This window comes from Pinus tabuliformis, chromosome Q, assembly GCF_031772625.1.
Source record: "Pinus tabuliformis cultivar Carrire ecotype Pingquan chromosome Q, CPIR1, whole genome shotgun sequence".
Lineage (NCBI taxonomy): Eukaryota > Viridiplantae > Streptophyta > Pinopsida > Pinales > Pinaceae > Pinus > Pinus tabuliformis.
The window spans coordinates 551,027,427-551,047,111 of NC_142296.1; the positions used below are offsets into that span (position 1 = coordinate 551,027,427).

Here is a 19,685-nt window from a genome sequence, read left to right on the forward strand (position 1 = left end):
TTCCCCATTTTTTCCAGGGATAACCGCGAATTAATTCAATGTGAATAACTAGTATGATAAACATGGTTATTTCCTTGCAACATGGAAATGACATTTACAATACTCGATTCGGTTAACCTCGCCTTTACATGGTATCTATTTCCGAAACAAAACTCATGGTGAGTGAAGCCAAACACAACTAAGGGATTATCACTGCTTTCGTGTTCATATTCCCATTGATGCATGCGCCCAACTTTAATTCACATTGTTGACCATAAAACGAATTAATTATGCAGTTGAAAGTGAAAAATATGTGCGCAGAGACGTGCATGATAGGACCGCTGGGGCGGTTGGTTTTCGCACCCCCCAGCCGTGATCGAGTCCTGTGGCAGCCTCTCGCTGGGCGATTTCGAACGGCTATGCCGTATTCTGTTGGCTTCGGCCATTAATTCTGCTGGCTTGCCATATTCTGCTGGCTTCGGCCGTATTGTAAAAATATCTGTAGGCTTCGGCCATATGTGGATTTTCTCTCTGAAAAAAAAAAAAAAGAAAGTGAAAAATATGTTACCGCACCTTACGAAGGTATCAATGTCTATAATTGACAATCCCTTTTTCTGACATTCAATCATTTTAATTTGTGAATAAAAATAATAAAGTGTGTTAACAAATATTTAGGCTATGCATTATTTAATCCATCTACTCCCAACTTCCAACTATGCCTCAAATACAATTTGATGCAACTCTGCATTTCAACCCAACAACATTGGTTTGTTAAAGTCTTATCTTAAGTATCATCTAATTATTTCATTGGGTAGATCAGTTAAATCAATTTCCAACAGTTCCTAGATTATGCAAATTTCATGGTTTTCTTAGCCATATTCTACCCATCTTTTAAATTTGCTTGGAAAATTATGGAAATTCCAACAAGATTTTGATAAAATTCGGTATGATTTTTTGTAAATTCAGGTTACAGCTGTCAAACTTCAAGATTTTGGGTGCCCGGGGTTTTTTATGGTGTTGAATCCATTTCCACCATTAAAAATTTGATTCAAGCATTCCTACCGTGAATTTTTTTTGAAATCTTTTTTTTCCGAAATCCAGCTGTTTTTTGCCATCCTGGCAAATTTGAGTGTTGGGTAGACAACTTCATTTTCTTATAAGACTGAACATTTGCAAGATGAATATATCTTTGTCTGACCCTTCACTTTAAAAGACTCCATAAATATTCGTGGAGATGATTGAAATTACCAAGGTTTCAAAGAGCCTCTCCGTCTTTTATTTTGATTTCGATTATATTTTTTGTCACTTGAGTAGACGCATATCAATTATTTATTGTTAAATTTATTTCACTATCTCGATGGAGTGATTTACTACCCAGTGCAATTACATAACCCCTGCAATGGAGATAACAACAATAGTGAAGGTAAACACCTGAGTGTAGAAGGAAGAGGGATATGTGCTGGAGAACATTTACTCCACACACAGCCCTGTCTTCATACACTTTTTGTTCCACATAGCTACTTTCGCAATTGGATAATGTTTTACTTGTCATGCATTTTTTTCAAGGTCGTTACCTCTTCCCAAAGCTGCCAAACATGATATAAAGTGAAGGAAGTTTTGTGAGCATGGTCAACTATAAGAAACAATGCATTACAGAGGTGCAGAGGAAGTTTTCATTGTGCTTCATACTCACCTCTACACTCCCCACAATGAAAGCTTCCTCTTGCTACTTAGGTCAATTTCTCTATATCTTTAATGGTTTGGGGCAATTGTTATAACAATTGCAAAGTGTGCATATCTCAGGGTTTAGCAATCAAAGAATACAATGATTATTCATATCTTTGAATTTGACTATTCCATATATTGTCAAGATTATCGTAATGGATTATAATACAGAAGAGGACTACGATTATTGGTTTAAAGTTGTGTTAATGGGAGATTCAAGGGTTGGGAAGTTGTGTTAATGGAGATTCAGGGATTGGGAAGTCCAATTTACAGTTGAGATTTACTCTAATGAGTTCAATCAAGATCAAGCTTCTCAATTCAATCTTGATTCAGTGTCCTTATAATAATCTTTAAAAATCAACAATTTTCTCAACCCTCTTTTCAATTTATCTAGATTAGTAGACATAATGAAAAATATAATTAATCAGTTATTAAATAACTTTTTACCATACCTTTCTCCATCTCAATTTTGAGGATGACAACATGGTAAAATAAAGGGAGATAGTATGGCAAATGATACTTCATAATATTTCAAACATTTTGCATTTTGCATTATTCAGTGCACACCTCCTCACTTTGGCACTTAACATACTTGGTAGATGTTTGGATGCAAGGATATTATTTGTTACTGAAGATTCCATTATGCTATCAGGTTTCTTCGAAGTGCGAAGGTATGGAGGAAGTTTTCAATGTGTGGAGTGTTGTGGTGCAGGAGTGGGAAACAGAGTATTCTCGAATACTTTCCCTCCTTTGGAGATCCGCCCATAATTTATTCATGTTGACTTATTCTCCCTAATGGGGCCAGAGATTGATGCCCTTCCATTACTACCAAGTGGAGGGGAGGGGATTTCCCTGCTAATAGTCTGCCACTTTATTTAGAGAGTGAGCTTGCATAATGCCTTTGATATCAAAGAGAGAACCATTATTAATTTATTTAGGGAGTTATTCCAATGAATCCTCCCAAAACAGAGTTGATTTTCCATTGCAATTCTCCTAGAAACTTTGCTACTGGATGAGATCCTTCTTGGAATTAGCATGATTCCAAATGGATGAGCCTTGAATAAGTGAAGTGGATCTGATTTGTTGTTGGAAAGAGAAAGCATGGTTACATTTTTTATTCCATATTTTTTTCCATAGTTTCTTGCCTCCCCATATCCATCTCCATCAAATTTTCATGCTAGAGACCTTACTAAGGATTTTTGGATCTTTAAGGCCTGGAACACCCTTTAACTTGGGTATGCAAAGCTTCTACTAGGATACCAATGCCCACTTCTTTTCCGTTGTGGCTCCCATCCATAGAAGGGTGTGTTGAATTCTCTTGATGGTATTTAGAATTCCTTTGGGGGCTACCATGATTGAAAACAAAAAGATAGGGAGAGCTTGAAGCACTGACTTGAGGAGGATTGCTTAGCCAGCAATATTGAGGGACCAAACGGTCCAACAATGTAGCTTATCCTTAATATTTTGAAGGATTTTTTTTCCAATATTTGGGTTTCATGGAGGATTCCAACAAGGGGCGTCCCAAATATTTGTCAAGCAGGTGGCTAATATGATATGACAATATGCACACAATGTGAATTTGGATGGATAAAGGGGAATTAAAAATAATATATTAGATTTGGAGAGGTAGATGGTGATACCTTAGAAAGCAATAAATCTTTAAGGATCCATTGGACCATATTGATTAACCTCATAGTGGGAGATCCCATAAGAATTTTCATCTACAAATTGTTGATGTGAAACAGGAAAGTCTTCGTCTAGGATTCTCAATCCTTTGGGTGATCCTTTCAAGACCAATTGGTTGATGGAATACCCCAACCTCTCAGTTGCTATGATGGAAAGAAAAGGGGACAAGGGGTCACCCTAGCAGATGCCCCTAGAGGAGGCAAAGGTGCATGAAGGAAATCCATTAAGGAGGATAGAAAAGAAGAGGGAGGAGACAAGGGAGCCCAGCCAATTGATCCAGTAGTCTGAAAATATAAAATATTTAAGTACCTAATAGAGATAAGTTGAACTAATTTTATCAAAAGATTTAGATAAGTCAAGTTTTATCAACATCCTTAGTTTTTTGGATTTTTTCAAGGAATGAATCACTTCATGAGCTACTACGATGCCATCCAAAATCTCCCTTCCTTCAACATATCACATCTGCTCTTAGGAGATTAGAGTAGGGATAAAGGGTTTCATATAGTTGGAAATTACCATGTTTATTATCTTGCAGATGATATTACATAACACAATAGAATGAAAGGCATATGGATCACTAGTCTTTTCAAACTTTATAATTAAAGTAATAAATGTGGCATTGAGGGCTAGAATCACTGAAGTAATGGGTCTTGACTCCTACACCAGGGCATGGATTTCATGTTTGAGGAAAGGTCAGCTTTCCTTAAAGAAATTGGTGGTGAAACTATCCAAGCCCAGAGCCTTATTTTTTTTCATGCTCATGATAACTTCCTCCACTTCCTCTAAAGAGATTTCTCTTGTAATGGCTTCATTGTGCTCCTCTCTAATGAGGTAAGGAATGGAGCTTATAATTCATCTAATGGAGTACGATTTGTTGTCTTAGGGATTTGATAAAATATGGTGATAAACTCTGATTAATTCTCCTTCCATATCCTCATGGTCTATAAGTTTTTGTCCTACTGCATTTTGAAGTGACAAGATTTTATTGTGATGGTGATGCTTGATCATAGATTTTGTGAAAATATACAATATTTTTTTTGCCTTATTTTATCCATCTTATGCATGTTTTCCTGACACCAAAGGATTTCTTCTTAGGCTCATCATTCTTCTAATTGGATGAGAATCTCCCATTCCTCTTTAACTAGTTTGTCATATCACCCTTACACAATAATACATTGTTAAATATGTTCCATGAACTTTACTCCTATTTAGTTTGATGGATGTTCCCAAATTCCTGTCAATTCCACTTTATTTAATACTTTTAAAAATTTAAGCTTATGCTAAAATTAGTACATGATTGAGCCGGGAGATGGGGTTACTACTTGTCACTATTGTTGAGCCTTTTCCAAGGAGAAACCCTTGATCCAAAAGCCTTTAAAGTGAAAAGGCCTATTTTTTGAACTTGCTTTGATGTTTGCTTCTAGTCTTACTAGCAAATGATCAGACCCCTGATGAAGGAGGATTGAGGCATCCATGAAAATGTGTTTGTCCCATAATGAATCAGAAACTAATAATCTATCTAATCTGGAGGTAATTTGATGTTGACCTCCTCTTCAATTATTCAAAGTGAATAATCCTTTTATGGTATCCACATTCATGACATGCAAATCAAACATCGGATCTAGGAAGAGTTGAGCATCATAATCAATTCTCCTCAAGCCACTCTTTTTTTCTTCCAAAGACTTGATGATATTAAAATCTCCACCAATGCTCCAAAGATATTTAGGGGATATGGAGTGGATGTGTGTTATATCTTGCAAGAACTTCAACTTTTCACTCAAAAGAGTTGGGCCATATACATTTGTTATTTTGCCTATTGAGTTGAAACCTATGACCTGGAACTAACCTGAGAGAATTTAGGGGGTTGTTATCATATCAGTGATAGTGATCTCTATAGGGTTCTAAATCACGCCTATGCCACTTGCTTGACTTGTTGCATCTAGTGATACTAAAGCCAACCTTTCCAACAATTGTTAGCTACTTTCTCTAACCACTCACTTGAGTATTTTGTCTCTTGTAACATGATTATTGTAGGGTTTCCCCTATGGATCCTCTCTTGTGAGCCTTTTTCCCCTTGAAATTGAGATCCCTTATATCCCATGTAATTAATTTCATTTATAAGGATGGGGAACTAAGGGGAACGCCTTTGTTATAAGAGTCACCTTACCTAAATTGACCAACATCTTGCCTACCTCTTGAATGAGGTTTTTGTTGCTTTTTATGTCTTTCTTCTTATATTCCTTGTGGTTCCTTGAGGATTACTTGAAGTTGTGAATTTGGATTCCATAACTTGGTGATCCTAAACTTTATTAGGTTGTTCCTTTGCGATTGTGGCGATTCAAGTAGGTTTGAGACAGCATCTGCACTTTTTATTCCATGACTATATGTAGGTCTTTTTCTCTTAATTACTCCACCATACTTATTAGGGTGGTTTCATCCACATGAACTTCTCCATTTATTTCATGGATCCATTGGGACTACTTCTTCTGCTTTAGGGTTGTCATTTTGTGGTTCTTATTGACTGGTTTCTATCACCTTTCTTCGTATAGATCATTGTTTTACAACCAGGCCGAGTTGACTCGGAAACGGCCTGGTCAAACCGAGCCGATAAAAAAATTACGACCAGGCCAAGTAACCGGCTAGGTTGGCCGAGTCAACTATGACTTGGCCTAGTCATCCAATGACCAGGCCGAGTCATAGTTGACTCGGTCAACCAGGCCGAGTACGTATTGACCAGGCCTAGTCATTGGAAAACGGCTGGGCAGCGTAAAAAATAAATTTTATTCACTTTTTTTTGGATTTGTGGTGTGAAATTAATCTGTTTGGATGTCTGTAATTTTATTATGAAGTACACAATGCATAAAGTATGCCATGAACCATTGCAAAACTATTTGTAATCAAGTTAATAAGAAGGCGCCTTGCTTATAAAAGGTAACCTCTCCCTCGTAATAGAATGGTGATATTCTTTTCAGAATCTTGTTGTTTATCTCTCTGATGTTTTCATTATGTCAGGTATGACTAATTTTTTTCAGATCTGCAAGTAGATCAAAGATCCTCTTCATACTTTCGAATCCAAAAGTCCAAGTACCTGTAAGATATGTGAGGCTGTTTTCCCTGCAATATACTGATAACATCTCCAAAGGCAGAAAGTGACAAGTTTATAGCTTTTGCTTCTTCCATAGTTTGGCCACTAGCCTGTGTCTTAAGAATTTGTTCGCTTCCACCTAAATTAACCATCCACAACTTACCTGTTATGGCGTATGTCTCATCAACTCTCAAACCCCTAGTGACAATCCTGATCAAGCTGAAAAGAGGAACAACTTTCTTCAGGAAAAGCTTTCTAATATGCATTTTCTGAAAAACCAAATTTCCCAGTAAGCAAAATTATGCTGAAAGGTGTATTAACACATCTAACCTTTAGTGTTGTATCTAGATGTCTACCTGTAATACATATCTTCTTGCTTTCAGAGACAAAAGGATGTCATGAATCCACTGGACTTGAGGTTTTTCATTCTTTAAGATTTTGCTGAGGACCTCAATCAAGAAAAAACAGAGCACAAAATTTAGTAAACCCCACTGCCACAGTGCAACTCTCACCTATGTGACCTGCTTGAAGCCTCATTGACATTGGTCCACACAGTAGATCTTGTCCATCTGCCAATAAGGTACCATAGAAATGCTTGTTTGAAATCCATCGCTACAGCTTCAATCAGATTTTTAATCTCCATACCACTTGGTGCATCCATTTGAATTAAAAGGCTATACCAATATTAGAAAGTTCTTCAATCTATTCAAATCTTTAAATCAAGCTCTGTGAGAGAATAGAAGCACATTTCAAAATCTTGATTTGAGAGGCAAATCAATCCCAACACTTAAATAACCAAAATTTTCCTTATGCAGAATATAAAATGGCATTATGTAATTACTACCACAATCCAGAATTACTATTGCAGCACCGCAAACATATTAATAAATCCATTTAGAAACATGGAAGACCTGGTAAAAACAAGCAAAATTTGTAAATATGAAGAGCATTTTAACACAGAAGAATTAAATAGAAACACATATCTATATATGTTTAGTTTTCAAGGTTAAAATGTGTATACTATAATCTAGAACCTGAATTAAAAGTGTTCGAACCAAAGTGTAAATACATAAGACCCTCCGGTATAAACCCCCCTAGTCAAGTTAAAAAGTTTGATCATATGTTGTCTTCCATCTATATTATAATGCTATGTGTTTGGAAACATGAATGAAAATCTTTAAAATTATGTTTAAAATATTTAAAATTATGTTCTTTTATAAAAAAAATAAATATTTAATGTATTTTTTACAACGACCGAGTCATTGAAATCGACTAGGCCGAGTCATTACCGAATCCTGGTCGGAGTCGGAGTCGATCCTCGGCCTGGTCGGAGTCCTGGTCCTGGTTGTAAAACACTGGTATAGATCTTTGATTTGAGTTGAGGTCCACTTAGTTGGTTTCTTTCTCTTGGTTGTCTGGCATTTCTACGTATTTTTCTAAGGCAACATATCTATTTTTGAAATGACGGTTCTCTTTAGGACGAGGGGCCTCCTACTAGCACGGATTCCTTCTATGAGACACTACTCTCTTGAATCCTTCTGTGTCCTTTTGTCACTATTGGTCATGATGGATTTCCCTCTAATTCAAAGAATAATCTCATAATAAATGGTGATATTCACGACACCTACAACATATGAATGGAACATGTTCATAGTCTAGATATTGCTTTTGTACTTTGTTATCGTCGTATATTTCTATAGAGGTTGGCAAGAGTTTCAAAATGTTCACATAGATCCATATGTGAGCATATGATGTGTATCTGTAGTGTTTGGTTGCTTCCAAGACCTTGACAAAAGTCCTTATTGTGTTCCTAATCACTTCCAAGACATTCTTGTTCCAAAACTCCCTAGGTAGTGAGAAGAGTCGCACCCACACAGGGGTTGTTAGGAAGTCCTCCTTCTCTGGGTTATATGTTTCTTTCTAAAAGCACATGTATAGTCTTGCACCATTGAAGAAATAAGGACCATTTTCAAAAACCCTAGTTCTGTCTTCTAGGTTTCTAAAAATTACTATGAAAATCCTTTAGCCCCCAGATAAAGGTCTATTTGGCCTTTTGATTACCATTTATTTTAGATCCAACTAATTAAACCCCTTTAAATTTGACACATCAACCCTATGAACTTATAGACCAAGACGTGATCTTTCATGTGTTGGATGCAATTTTCCAATATTTAAGCTCTCACTTCAAGTTTGGGTCTTTCACCACCTTAGATAGGCATCTACACTAATTTCAATTCTGCTAGTATTCTCCCATCAGGGCTATGTCCTTCCCATATGAATTTGGTTCAATAGCTTGTTCATTGGCATCTAGTGGTGAACAATAAGGTGTTGTTGCAATAGACCGTTACACCTTGATGTCTCCCAATACCACACTTTGTAGGAGGGGATTGTGCCCCTACCCTGAAGAATGCATCATGGCAGCATGCAGAAAATATGACCTCCGAGAAACCTAAGAATAATCGCCCCCATTCAAGTTGAACCCTCTACATCTAAAAATATGAAATTTAACAAATATCTTTAAAAAACATTATATTATTGCTAAACTACAATATCAATATTGCTATTATTATTTTTTAAAATAAAAGTAATTCCATTTTGAAGATACTAACAAAAATATAAATATTGGTTTGACCTGGTCTACCAATAGGAAAACCAAACCTGTTGCAATACCATCATTCTTTGATCATCCAAAAGTTGCAATTTCCCCAAGAATTCAAAATTACAAAACATGTTTCATGAGGCTTGTGACCTTCTAGAGCCATTATGAACTAAAAATTAAAAAAAAACAATAGTGAAAATAAACAGAGAGAGTGTGAGCATAAACCATTAACCAGTTTTGGGGGAGTTTGATTCCTCAACAACTATCAATTCTTTATTGCTTCCTAGTGAGCAGCTTGGATTTGGAGGGAGACCAAAATGTGCCTCAATTCGTTGTAGTCTTTGGTCCAGTATGTGCCTTAATTCGTTGTAGTCTTTGGTATAATCCCCATGTTGTGAGTTGAATTTCATCAAAGTAACAACATAATTTCATCTCGTGCCACTTTACAATATAGTAGGATTCATCCTAACAACATTTTCATGTGCCAATATATGTCTATGGTGTGCATATATTGGTTGAGTATTCCTCTTGTATGTCTGACATCTAGAATTCAATCCATGATTCATTGGTCATTTCCACATCTGATAGGAAACCTCGTTCTCCGACAATTTACTTTTCAACAGTGGCAATTTCTTCTTAGATTAGTTACATTGTATGGGCACAAAATAGCTCATCCAAGGACTCTACCCTCTACTAATATCGTGTGTGTCTCATTTCTCGATAATATGCAGCACCTTGTTGGCTTTTGGCACATTTCCGAGTAATTGGTTATCACAAATAAGTGCCAAAATCAAAAACAAAAGTGGGTGAGTCTAGGGGAGGAGTAACTAAACCAAAAGGAATGGTCAGTAGCAAAGAAAATTGAACCATGACATGAGTGGGTCAAGGAATGAGGGCGTTGTGGGAGAGCGATAAGGTGAGAGAGGAAGTAAAGTAAGTCGATGTTAGGATTCACCTAAGTGCGAAACTCAGAAGATGTGGGACAGACCAGAGGGGAGAGGAGAGTGAAGAGAGGAGGGATCAAAAGGTAAGAGAGAGTCAGGAAGATTGAACTATGAAAAATGCCCAAAGAAAAGCAAGAACCCTAGACTAAGGTAAGAAAGAACAAGTGTGAAAGAAAGTCCACTAAAAAATTAGAAAAAAACCTTGCTAAAAAAACATCATCATAAAATACCATGAAAGGGATTTCAAACAAAACTTTGTCATAATCTTACTATTATATATATTTATTTATTTATTTATTTTTATTTTTTTTTGAATAAGTCTACTTCTATTACTGATACAAAAATTTTACAACAAGGCGGCAGCCTCAAGATGTCTAGCCTGGAAAATGGCTTTCTCGCATGACAAATTTGGAAAATAATCCACTGGAGCAAGCATCAGACCACCTAGATCTAGAACTATTACCAGAGCCTTTAAACCAGAACCGCTTTGACAAAATGAAGACTGTATGGAATCCCAAAACTGCTTAACAGGGGTGATACTATTGACTCGAACTGTTGACATAGACAGAGACCAACTGAACTGAGACATAAAACAACAGAGCATTTTCTTTGAACAGACACGATAATTTCAAGAAGAACGACAACTTGTTCAGGCATCATGAGCATTGGAGGACGATTATTCCACAATTGGACAGCCGAAACTTGAGAGGTCGTCCTCATCAGAGGGAAGGCCCTTTTCTTTTGGAGGACTCCCATCACCTGGAGGATTTGAACGCGCCGCAATAGGCTCGACTTGGAATGCAGAATTCTTTGGGATTTCACACTGCTGGCACTGATTCTGAGAGGTGCTTGGAAAGTCTTCAACCCTCGGCTTCGGTGGAGCATGAGGAGAAGTTGAAACCATGCCTGCTGCGCCCTCACTTAACTGAATTGTAACTGTGGCTATGAAAGAATGATTGCTTAGCGTGCAGGGAATTTGAAAGCGGGCCGAGTGCTCATGAGTGTGATGGGAGCTCGAAGTTGCCACCCGTTTTCCCCTGCCTCGACCTCGCCCACGTCTGGGAGCAGGATGACTCTCAGAGGAAGAGCCAGTGAATGTATCAGCTGAAGAGAACGAGGCATGGCGCAAAGGACGACCACGAACTCCACCCCTGCGGCAACCCATTCTTTGTCGCAGGATAGTCATGTTGCCCCGAGAGTAAAGCGCAGGAACAACAATGCTAAGGTGAACAGGGGAGATGGGAAGAGGGCGATTTAACAAGATGGACTGAGAATTAAGAGAGCGGGAAGGCATACAGCTGAGGAGAATGTTGTAGGGGCAGTAGCGAACCAAGAAAACCATAAACGTAGTTGCTCCACTAGCCTGAATACCATGGAAGCCTGAAACCTCCACCAAACAGAGCATAGCACTTGCGAGGAGGCCTAAAATGCGAGAGAATGGAACGGAGTTGAAATGGATATGCGCCATCTGATTTGAGCAGGGGAGCCTGTGTAAAACGTCAAGCCTCATTAACTCTGCTTTGAATGAACTCTCCGGAATATTGAATGCCAACTGCAGATGAAGCCAGATGGCGCAAGAAGTACTCCACGCGCCGACTGCTCCCGCTGCCATCGTCCTGTTGTCCCGATCACCCGCATCCGGGAATCTTACTATTATATTAATAACAATATAAATAACTAATAAATTTTAAGTAGATTTCAAAGATACCTAAACAAATCAAGATTCCTTTAAAAATATATATAATATATACACAATATTGTTTTAAGGGCAATTTTTCCAATGCCTTTTTTTCATTATATATACGACAACATCATGTTTGGGTCCATAAAGTTTTCACGAATATCAAAACATTTATGATGTAATTTTATGATATAATTTTATTTTTATAATAAAAATGTAAAATAAAAATAAATAAATAAATAAATAGTTGTTAAGTTATGTGAGTCTTGAGAGGATTGTTTGGCTTGAGAAACAACAAACTAAGGGTATTAAATCTATAATTTTATTTTTATAATAAAAAGTGTAAAATAAAAATAAATAAATAAATAAATAGATGTTAAGTTATGTGAGTCTTGAGAGGATTGCACATTTAATTTTTGGCTTGAGAAATCACGAACCAAAGGTATTAAAACTCTCAAAATTACCAGGAGATCGCTGAGCCACACCATTGTTATCATAGCTGGATTTTTATCCATGAAATTTCAAACCAGTGACCTTCACATCACAGAATGCCTTAAGAATACACCCCATCCCCATATATTGTGCCATATGAGTTAAAAATATATTATATATAAGTAAATATTTTATTTTATTTTTCAATTATTATATTTAAATTTAAAAACTATTATTACAATTAAATTGAAAATATGGCGGGAGAGGAAAAATGGTGTCTATTAGGGTTTCAACGCCTTCTTGCCCGAAGTTTGGCATTGTTTCCGGGTATGTCCTATTGCACGATGCTATTGGGGTTCCTACGCAAGCGGAGCTTGAGCTTTTTTGCATTCGCGATGGAATTTGTAGTTGTTTTTGGGCCCTCGATGCAGTGTATCGTCCTGTCTGCAATGACAGAGTATTCGAAATGCTGAACAACTCTGGAGATATCGACATTGCGGGCATATCTATGGTATGGAGCAGCCAAAAGTTCGATATAGACACCAGCAACGAAGGTTTTTATGCTAATGTCATATGCTCTGTTGCGGCGGAAACAATATTGGGCCTTGTGGGGTGGAATGGATTGGCAACTTCTATTCCCAGCTATTATAATTTATTTTGTGTACACGCTCGACGTCTTCCCTTGCGTCTCTTGTGGGTGGATTTGGAGTTGGAGTTTAAGGGGTTTCTGTAGCTAGCCAGTAGCCCTATCTTTTTTTAAATTTTGCTACATTTTTGGGCATCGAGATGCTCCTACAGGGGCTTTTTGTTATAATTTTTCACAGCTCACTCCCGCTTTATCGGGAGCCAAGTGGGTTTCACTGGTTGGGTGGGCTCTGCTCCCCTATAATTTATATAACATTGTGTATTTAAGGCCAGTGTTATCATTGGGGAGTTTCATCCCTTCCGCTCTGTGGTTTCTAGCTAAATATGATTCCTCTCAGACAAAACAAAAAGAGGAGGTTCACTTCCTGATTTTCATACGAAACTATGGGGAAAAACTATTGTTATGTGGACCAAAAAAAACTCAGACACGGTTCAATTTATTATGAAGACCATAGAGGTGAAATGGGGAATACCCAGAAACCCTCAATGTTTACAATATGCTGGGAAGACCCTCTCAGACTACTCTTTTCTCTATGAGCACAATATCTAAATGTTTACAATATGCAGGGAAGACCCTCTCAGACTGCTCCTTTCTCTATGAGCACAATATCTCAAGGAACTCAACAGTTATTATGGACTCTAGGATTCATGGGGTGCACCTTGGCCAAGGACAACAAATGGTAGAGATGGTCCCAATATATCTTTCAAAGAGGTTGTTCAACGCAAGACCTCTACAACTCTACGGAAGGACAAAGGCCTTACAGATCTTCTAGGTCCATATATAGTTGACCAAGTGGAATAAGCCCCTCATTTAGAGGTCAAAAATTCAGAGGTCTCCTTTCTTTAAGGCACTCATCTGAAGATTTAATGGTTTTTTGTCTTGGACACTGTGATATATTTCTGTACTCAAAAGGTTTTTTTATATTCCAATTTGATACTCATAAGGATTTGGACTTTGTACTTCATGAAGGGCCATGGTTTTAGGGTAATGCGGGACTATTTATCACCCTATGGTTCCCGTAGTTTTATGCCATAAACGGTGGTTACTACCATGTCGATTTAGGTGGGGCTCCCAAACCTTCCCCTTCCCTTCTGGCACCATCAAGTTCTAGAAGACATTGTTAATGCTTTGGGTAATTTTTAAAAAATAGCTGTGGAAAGAACAGAAAAAGGCCTCTTCACCTTTGCCAGAATATGTGTGGAAATAGATATGAGCAAAGGACTTCCAGATCATATTATATTGAAGCACAATAATATGCAGTGGTCACAAGTTTTGGACTATGAGAACATGACATTTAGATGTCGTGAATGTTTTCAAAAAGGTCACCTACAAAGTTCTTGACCCTTAAGAAAATCCCAAAAAAGAAAAAGAAGCAACTCAAGCGACCAAAAGGATGACAATTTTTCAAGACCCCTCCTTCAGAAGATGAAGAAGAAGAATCTAAAGAGAATGTACAAGAACAAGTGGAAGAGGAGAACATGACTCAGACTAGGCAACAACCAATTGAGACCTCACCACCCCAAAAAGTCCAGTTATCCAGTTTCAACGAGACTCTCCCCTTGTGGGTATGCAGATTTAAGATGGATTGGGGGCTCTAAAAAAGCTCAAGTTTCAGAGAGTTCTAACTTAGTTAAAGAACCCCCGTGGGTGGATGCACATAGATCACTAGCATTGGTGCCGATCAAACTACCGACATCTGTATGGGACAAGGTGCACAAATAAAAGGGTAAAAAGTTTGGTTGATGTGGGTTTGTTGACTTTTCTCTCCCTCTTTCTTTGTATATATTTTGTTTTTCCTTTGTGGAGGTCCACAATATTTTACCCCGATCGGATACGGGCTTGTTTTGTTGTGATGGTTATTGTACCAAAGTTTTAGATGTTGAACAAATATTATGCATACACACTATTTTTGTGTTTACAAAGTGTAATTTTTGTTATATTTAATAAAAATTATTTTTTTCGAAAAATAAAATAAATAAATAAAAGATAAAAATAAAATAAAATAAAATAATTAAATTAAAATAGAAAATAATATAAATTAAAATATTTATTTATATAAATTGAATAACCTTAAAACAAACCATTAAAAATAAATATTTTTTAAACTAATCTATTAATGAAAAGTCCTTTGTTATTAAAAAAAATCCTTAAAACTTACATTTTATTAAATATATATTTATATATTTATAAAAAATAATATTTAATATAATAAATATTGTAGGGTAGTTTAGTCTTTACCATTTAAGTTGGAAATTATGCTCTTAAAAAATTGCATATAAGATCGTTATGTCTAAATTAATTCATAATCATTTGATGGGTTAGTGAAATTTGAGTTTGAAATGTAGCTACAATTGTAATGGGTGTATGTTAATTATGGCTCAAAAAGTTTCTAATAAACTATATTCCCTACTTAATTTTAAAAATTATAACTTGCATTGGTCAATGTTGAACTAATACTGGTCAAGAGGCAAATTGAGTGTTATAGTTGTGCCTTGGCAATGACTAATAAATTGATATATGAAATGGAGAAATTAATTGCCTATTTAAGTGCAAAAACTTTCATAAATTTTAGTGGATAATAACCACTAGTAAGTATGTGCATTTACATTTTTACCCATTTACTCATATTTATTAAAGTGTCTAGGAACACATAAATAATGGTGAACAGTAACCGCTAATATATTTACATCTTATTCCTATCCATTTTTGATGCATTAAAAAAAAACATTACACAAAAATCTAATAATTATGGTATTTATATAATAAAATTTTAAAGCAACTATCCACATAGCATTGTATTGTGCAAAGAATACACTAAGACCTTCAAATTATAATCCAATCAAATGTTTGAAAAATAGTTTTTTAAATAATATTTATTTTTCAAGGTTTTTCTAAAAGAAAAATAATGTAGTTTCTAGGTCCCGATGATGAACCACGCTGGTTGGTTCGAAACACATCAGCGAAAAATTTCTCTTATGTGATTTCTACCGAAAGGCTTTTCTTAATTCATTATGGATCGCAGAAGCTTGAATTCAGAAAATGTAGTTTCATTCACAATTAAATGATGAGATTACATTTTGTATATACACTTTGAAAGTGTATTCCAAAAATAAACATCACGTAAACAAAACAAACAAAAAACATGTTTGTGGATGAAATAAAACAATCCTCCGAAAACTAGAACTAAAAATTACATAACCCAATCGGGATATATAAATAAAAAAACATTAAGGAGAGAGCATATAAGCAAGTTGTTCAAAATTCTAGCTATTGATTTCATGTGAGAATAAACCATAAAACAAAACATGAAAGAGGTGAAATCACCATTGTATCATATAGACAAAAAAACTCCAAAAAAAACCCAAGAGTATCCCAATCATTTGATCCACCAAGAGAACTGGAGTCATCTTTAGAAAACTGCAAAACCAAGTCTGCAATAAGGATCCTAAAATAAAAAAAAATGACATCTATATACAACAAAAGCGATCCCTACAAAAATGGATCCTGAAATCAAAGTTGACATTTGCATGCCTCGTAGATTGTTTCTTGAACAAAAACGATGTGTCGCTTCTACTTGTTTATTTCCCTGTTCCGCTATGACCCAAAAATCCTTCTCTAGATGTAGGCCATATTTTGATAAGTTTTCTACAACCTGGTTCTTGTTCCTAAAAATATGAGAACATGAGAAAGATATGAAAAATTCAACAATACGAGAAATCTCCTCTATGATAGGCCTATGAAATATGTTCCTATAAGAAATAATGTCATTGAGCTAGTTTATAGCTAGCTTGGAGTCCCCATAGATGCAAGGCCTCAAGCATCCCTTCTCTTTTGCAAACAATAGAAGATATTTACAAACAAGGAGCTCTGCTCTATTATTAGTCTCAAGTCTCGAGCCCATGTTGACTTTGAAAAGGTGGTTTGAAGAGAGGAATAGAATAAATCCACCACCACAATGTTGTCCATTATCAATAGAAGCTCCATCAAAATATCCCCACAGATTGGATTGATCAATACTTTCAACGGAAATCACTCTGGGAGCGGCAGAGTCTTTTTCATGTGGATAGCAGCTTAATATGGCTAAAACTTCACCATCTATGCGTGATGGAACCAAAATCTTATCCTAGATTATTGTACCATGAATGCCAAGCCTCCTCCACACTAACACTAGTCCATGATATTTGGTGACCCAATTCTAATCTGCAAAATTGTTAAACATTTTGGAAAAAAAGACATTCCATGAAAACATGAATATTGGTTTTCCCATCATTTTGACAAAAAAAACACCATCCAAAACCACACATATACTTCCGCTAAAAAACATCCCATGTTAGAATCTTCTTCATCATAAAACACTTTATAAAATATTTATTTTTCAAAATTAAACATTATAGCTTACATTATTTTATACTAAATTAATAATAATTAATAAAAAAAAATTAATTACTAATAATACTCTTATAAATATATCACAACTCACCAAAAATAATTAATCTTTTACAAATATTATACTAATATAATTATTTTCTTCAAAATTCCTTAAGTGAGTGTTGTTAGTTTTAGAGCAAATATCTTAGATTTCCATCTTTATATGCTTGTTTTATTTTGCCCTTTGGTTCAACAATACATGCATCAAGAACCTCCCATCATTTTCCATGTTTAATGACATCAATATCATTAATCATTATTTTAATAATACAATTCAAAAAAAATAAAATAAAATAAAAATGATAATATGGATATATAATTAATTAGTGGTGGTTTAAATTAATGAAAAGGGGAATAAATATTTTTAATCTAAAAGTTTTGTGAGAATCATTTTGAATAAAGAAAATTAAAAAATATTTTCTTAAATGGGGTGTTTTACATATGAGAGGGTGGATAAGTTGTTGTCATCTTATTTGACCATTCGACTAGAGGACGCAGCAATATGTTTCTTTAGTTGGTCATTTACGCACATCAAATTAGCATGGGGAGCATTTCAATCTCCATCCTCATTGTTCGCATTTCTATCAAATCTACCTCATCTAACTCACAATCCCCGAACATATGAGCAACTTGTCTCGTTTGACTAAGCACACTCTATCGCCACCAAATATGGCATTCAATGGCCCTATCATAGTAATTCAAAGCTCTACCACTGCCAGTGACTTTAGACATAAGCATATCGAGCATGTCAGGGCAAATACAAAAGCTAATTCAACAGCTTTAATGGTTCATTCCTCTCCTAAATGCGGCAGTCTCATTGGTGAGGAGCAAGTTACACTGACTCAATCCTCAAAGTCAAGTTTGCATTAGAGGAAATTTCAGTGTAAAAGTGGCTTCCGAAGGAAAAGTCAAGAAATTAATAAAAAAATGCCATGTAGACAATTTTTTAATATTACTTCACTTTTATTTATGTTCCACAATATTTATTAGCACAAAATTTAATAATTTTTTTAATATATTATTTCTAATTTTTTACTTTTATAGAAATCTTTTAATATATGACACTTTTATCAAAATCACTCTCTATATATATTTTATATTTAAATTAATTTATAAGCTCAATATTTAACACAATTAACCAAATGGTTTCAAATTTCTATATAAAATCCTAAATAAAAGGGAAAGTTTGTTAACCAAATTGTTTTAAATTTCTTGGGACTTTATTATATAAAAAAAGCATCAACCATTAATAAAAAAACAAATAATATTAATAACATTTTTTCCATTCTTCCTTTTGTTTTTTAAGATTAAAATGTTTTTTTGAGGAAATTTACACTTACACACAATTTTACAATACAATTTACAATTTCTTTTAATATTTTGTGGGGGAAATATTTGACATGTATAAAAAATTCTATCTTAATAATTTGTGGGGAAAATATTTGACATGTATAAAACATTCCACCATAATCTTTTCCAAAACCCCTATTTTTATTTAAAAAAAATCTTAAAAACTATATCATATTAAAAAAATTAAATTAACTATTAATATTAATTAATTATAAAAATTATTAATATTATTTAATTATAAAAATGTTTGTTATAATTTATAATTTATAACTTATAACTACACTAACATAACTTGTAACTTATAATTTATAACTACATTTTCACTGGATATTTTCTAATTTGCAAAATCTCTCTCGCGAAAAAATTTCTAGTTTGCAAAATCTTCTGGCGAGAAAATTTGGCTGGCACATTTTATCGGAGTACCCTAGAAGGTAATGGAGCCCTAAAATTTTATCAGATTATCCGACGGACCACTAAATTTGTGGGGCACATCTTTTTATCAAAGCAACAAAAATTTCTTCTTCTGCTTCTTCTTCTTCTTCTTTTTTTTTTTTTTTTTTTTTTTTTCCAGTACGAAAAAAGCAATATTCTATTATAATGATGGAATCCAGATTACATAACAGTAAGTATAGAGCTAGTACAAACAGCTCGAAATGAAGAAAAAAACCTGCATAGTGCAAGAAAATAAACTAAACCATACAGAATGTAGTCATGAGTATTCTGAAAGATGATAATAAGCAAAAATGGGGCAATACTTACAAATCAGAGAAGCTTGTGCGATAGAGAAAATCAAAAAACAGGTGCATGGTACATACCAGGGCCAGATGTATGGTAGAGTGAGTTATGTACCCGGAAGTGCGAAATCCTGAATTTGGTACTTTACGTCCCCCACTGTAATAATCATTTCCCATTTACCAACTTGTGATTGGAGACCTTTCTTTGATAGTTCATCTGCCTGAGTATTATGAGACCTGTTCACATGATTTATAGCATAATCCTTTCTTGTTTTCCAGAGGGACTCAATTCTGTTCATCCATCTAGACAGATAGTGATTTTTTATGGAATGCTTGGCATTTACATGATCTATTATGATTTTGGAATCACCATAGATCTGCAGGGATTCTATATTT

At 35.1% G+C, this 19,685-nt stretch overlaps 1 protein-coding gene across 1 annotated transcript; it reads right to left on the minus strand.

Annotated features, from left to right (window-relative positions):
• Nucleotides 1-6,121: 6,121 nt before the first annotated feature.
• On the minus strand, nt 6,122-7,631 carry LOC149220636 (kinesin-like protein KIN-14U). Its single transcript, XM_089382835.1, has 2 exons — nt 6,988-7,631; nt 6,122-6,694 (listed from the first exon to the last, which is right to left on the minus strand). The coding sequence occupies exons 1-2, from the start codon at nt 7,134-7,136 to the stop codon at nt 6,436-6,438; spliced, it is 408 nt and encodes a 135-aa protein (XP_089238961.1). The 5' UTR covers nt 7,137-7,631; the 3' UTR covers nt 6,122-6,435.
• Between the last annotated feature and the right edge of the window lie 12,054 nt (nt 7,632-19,685).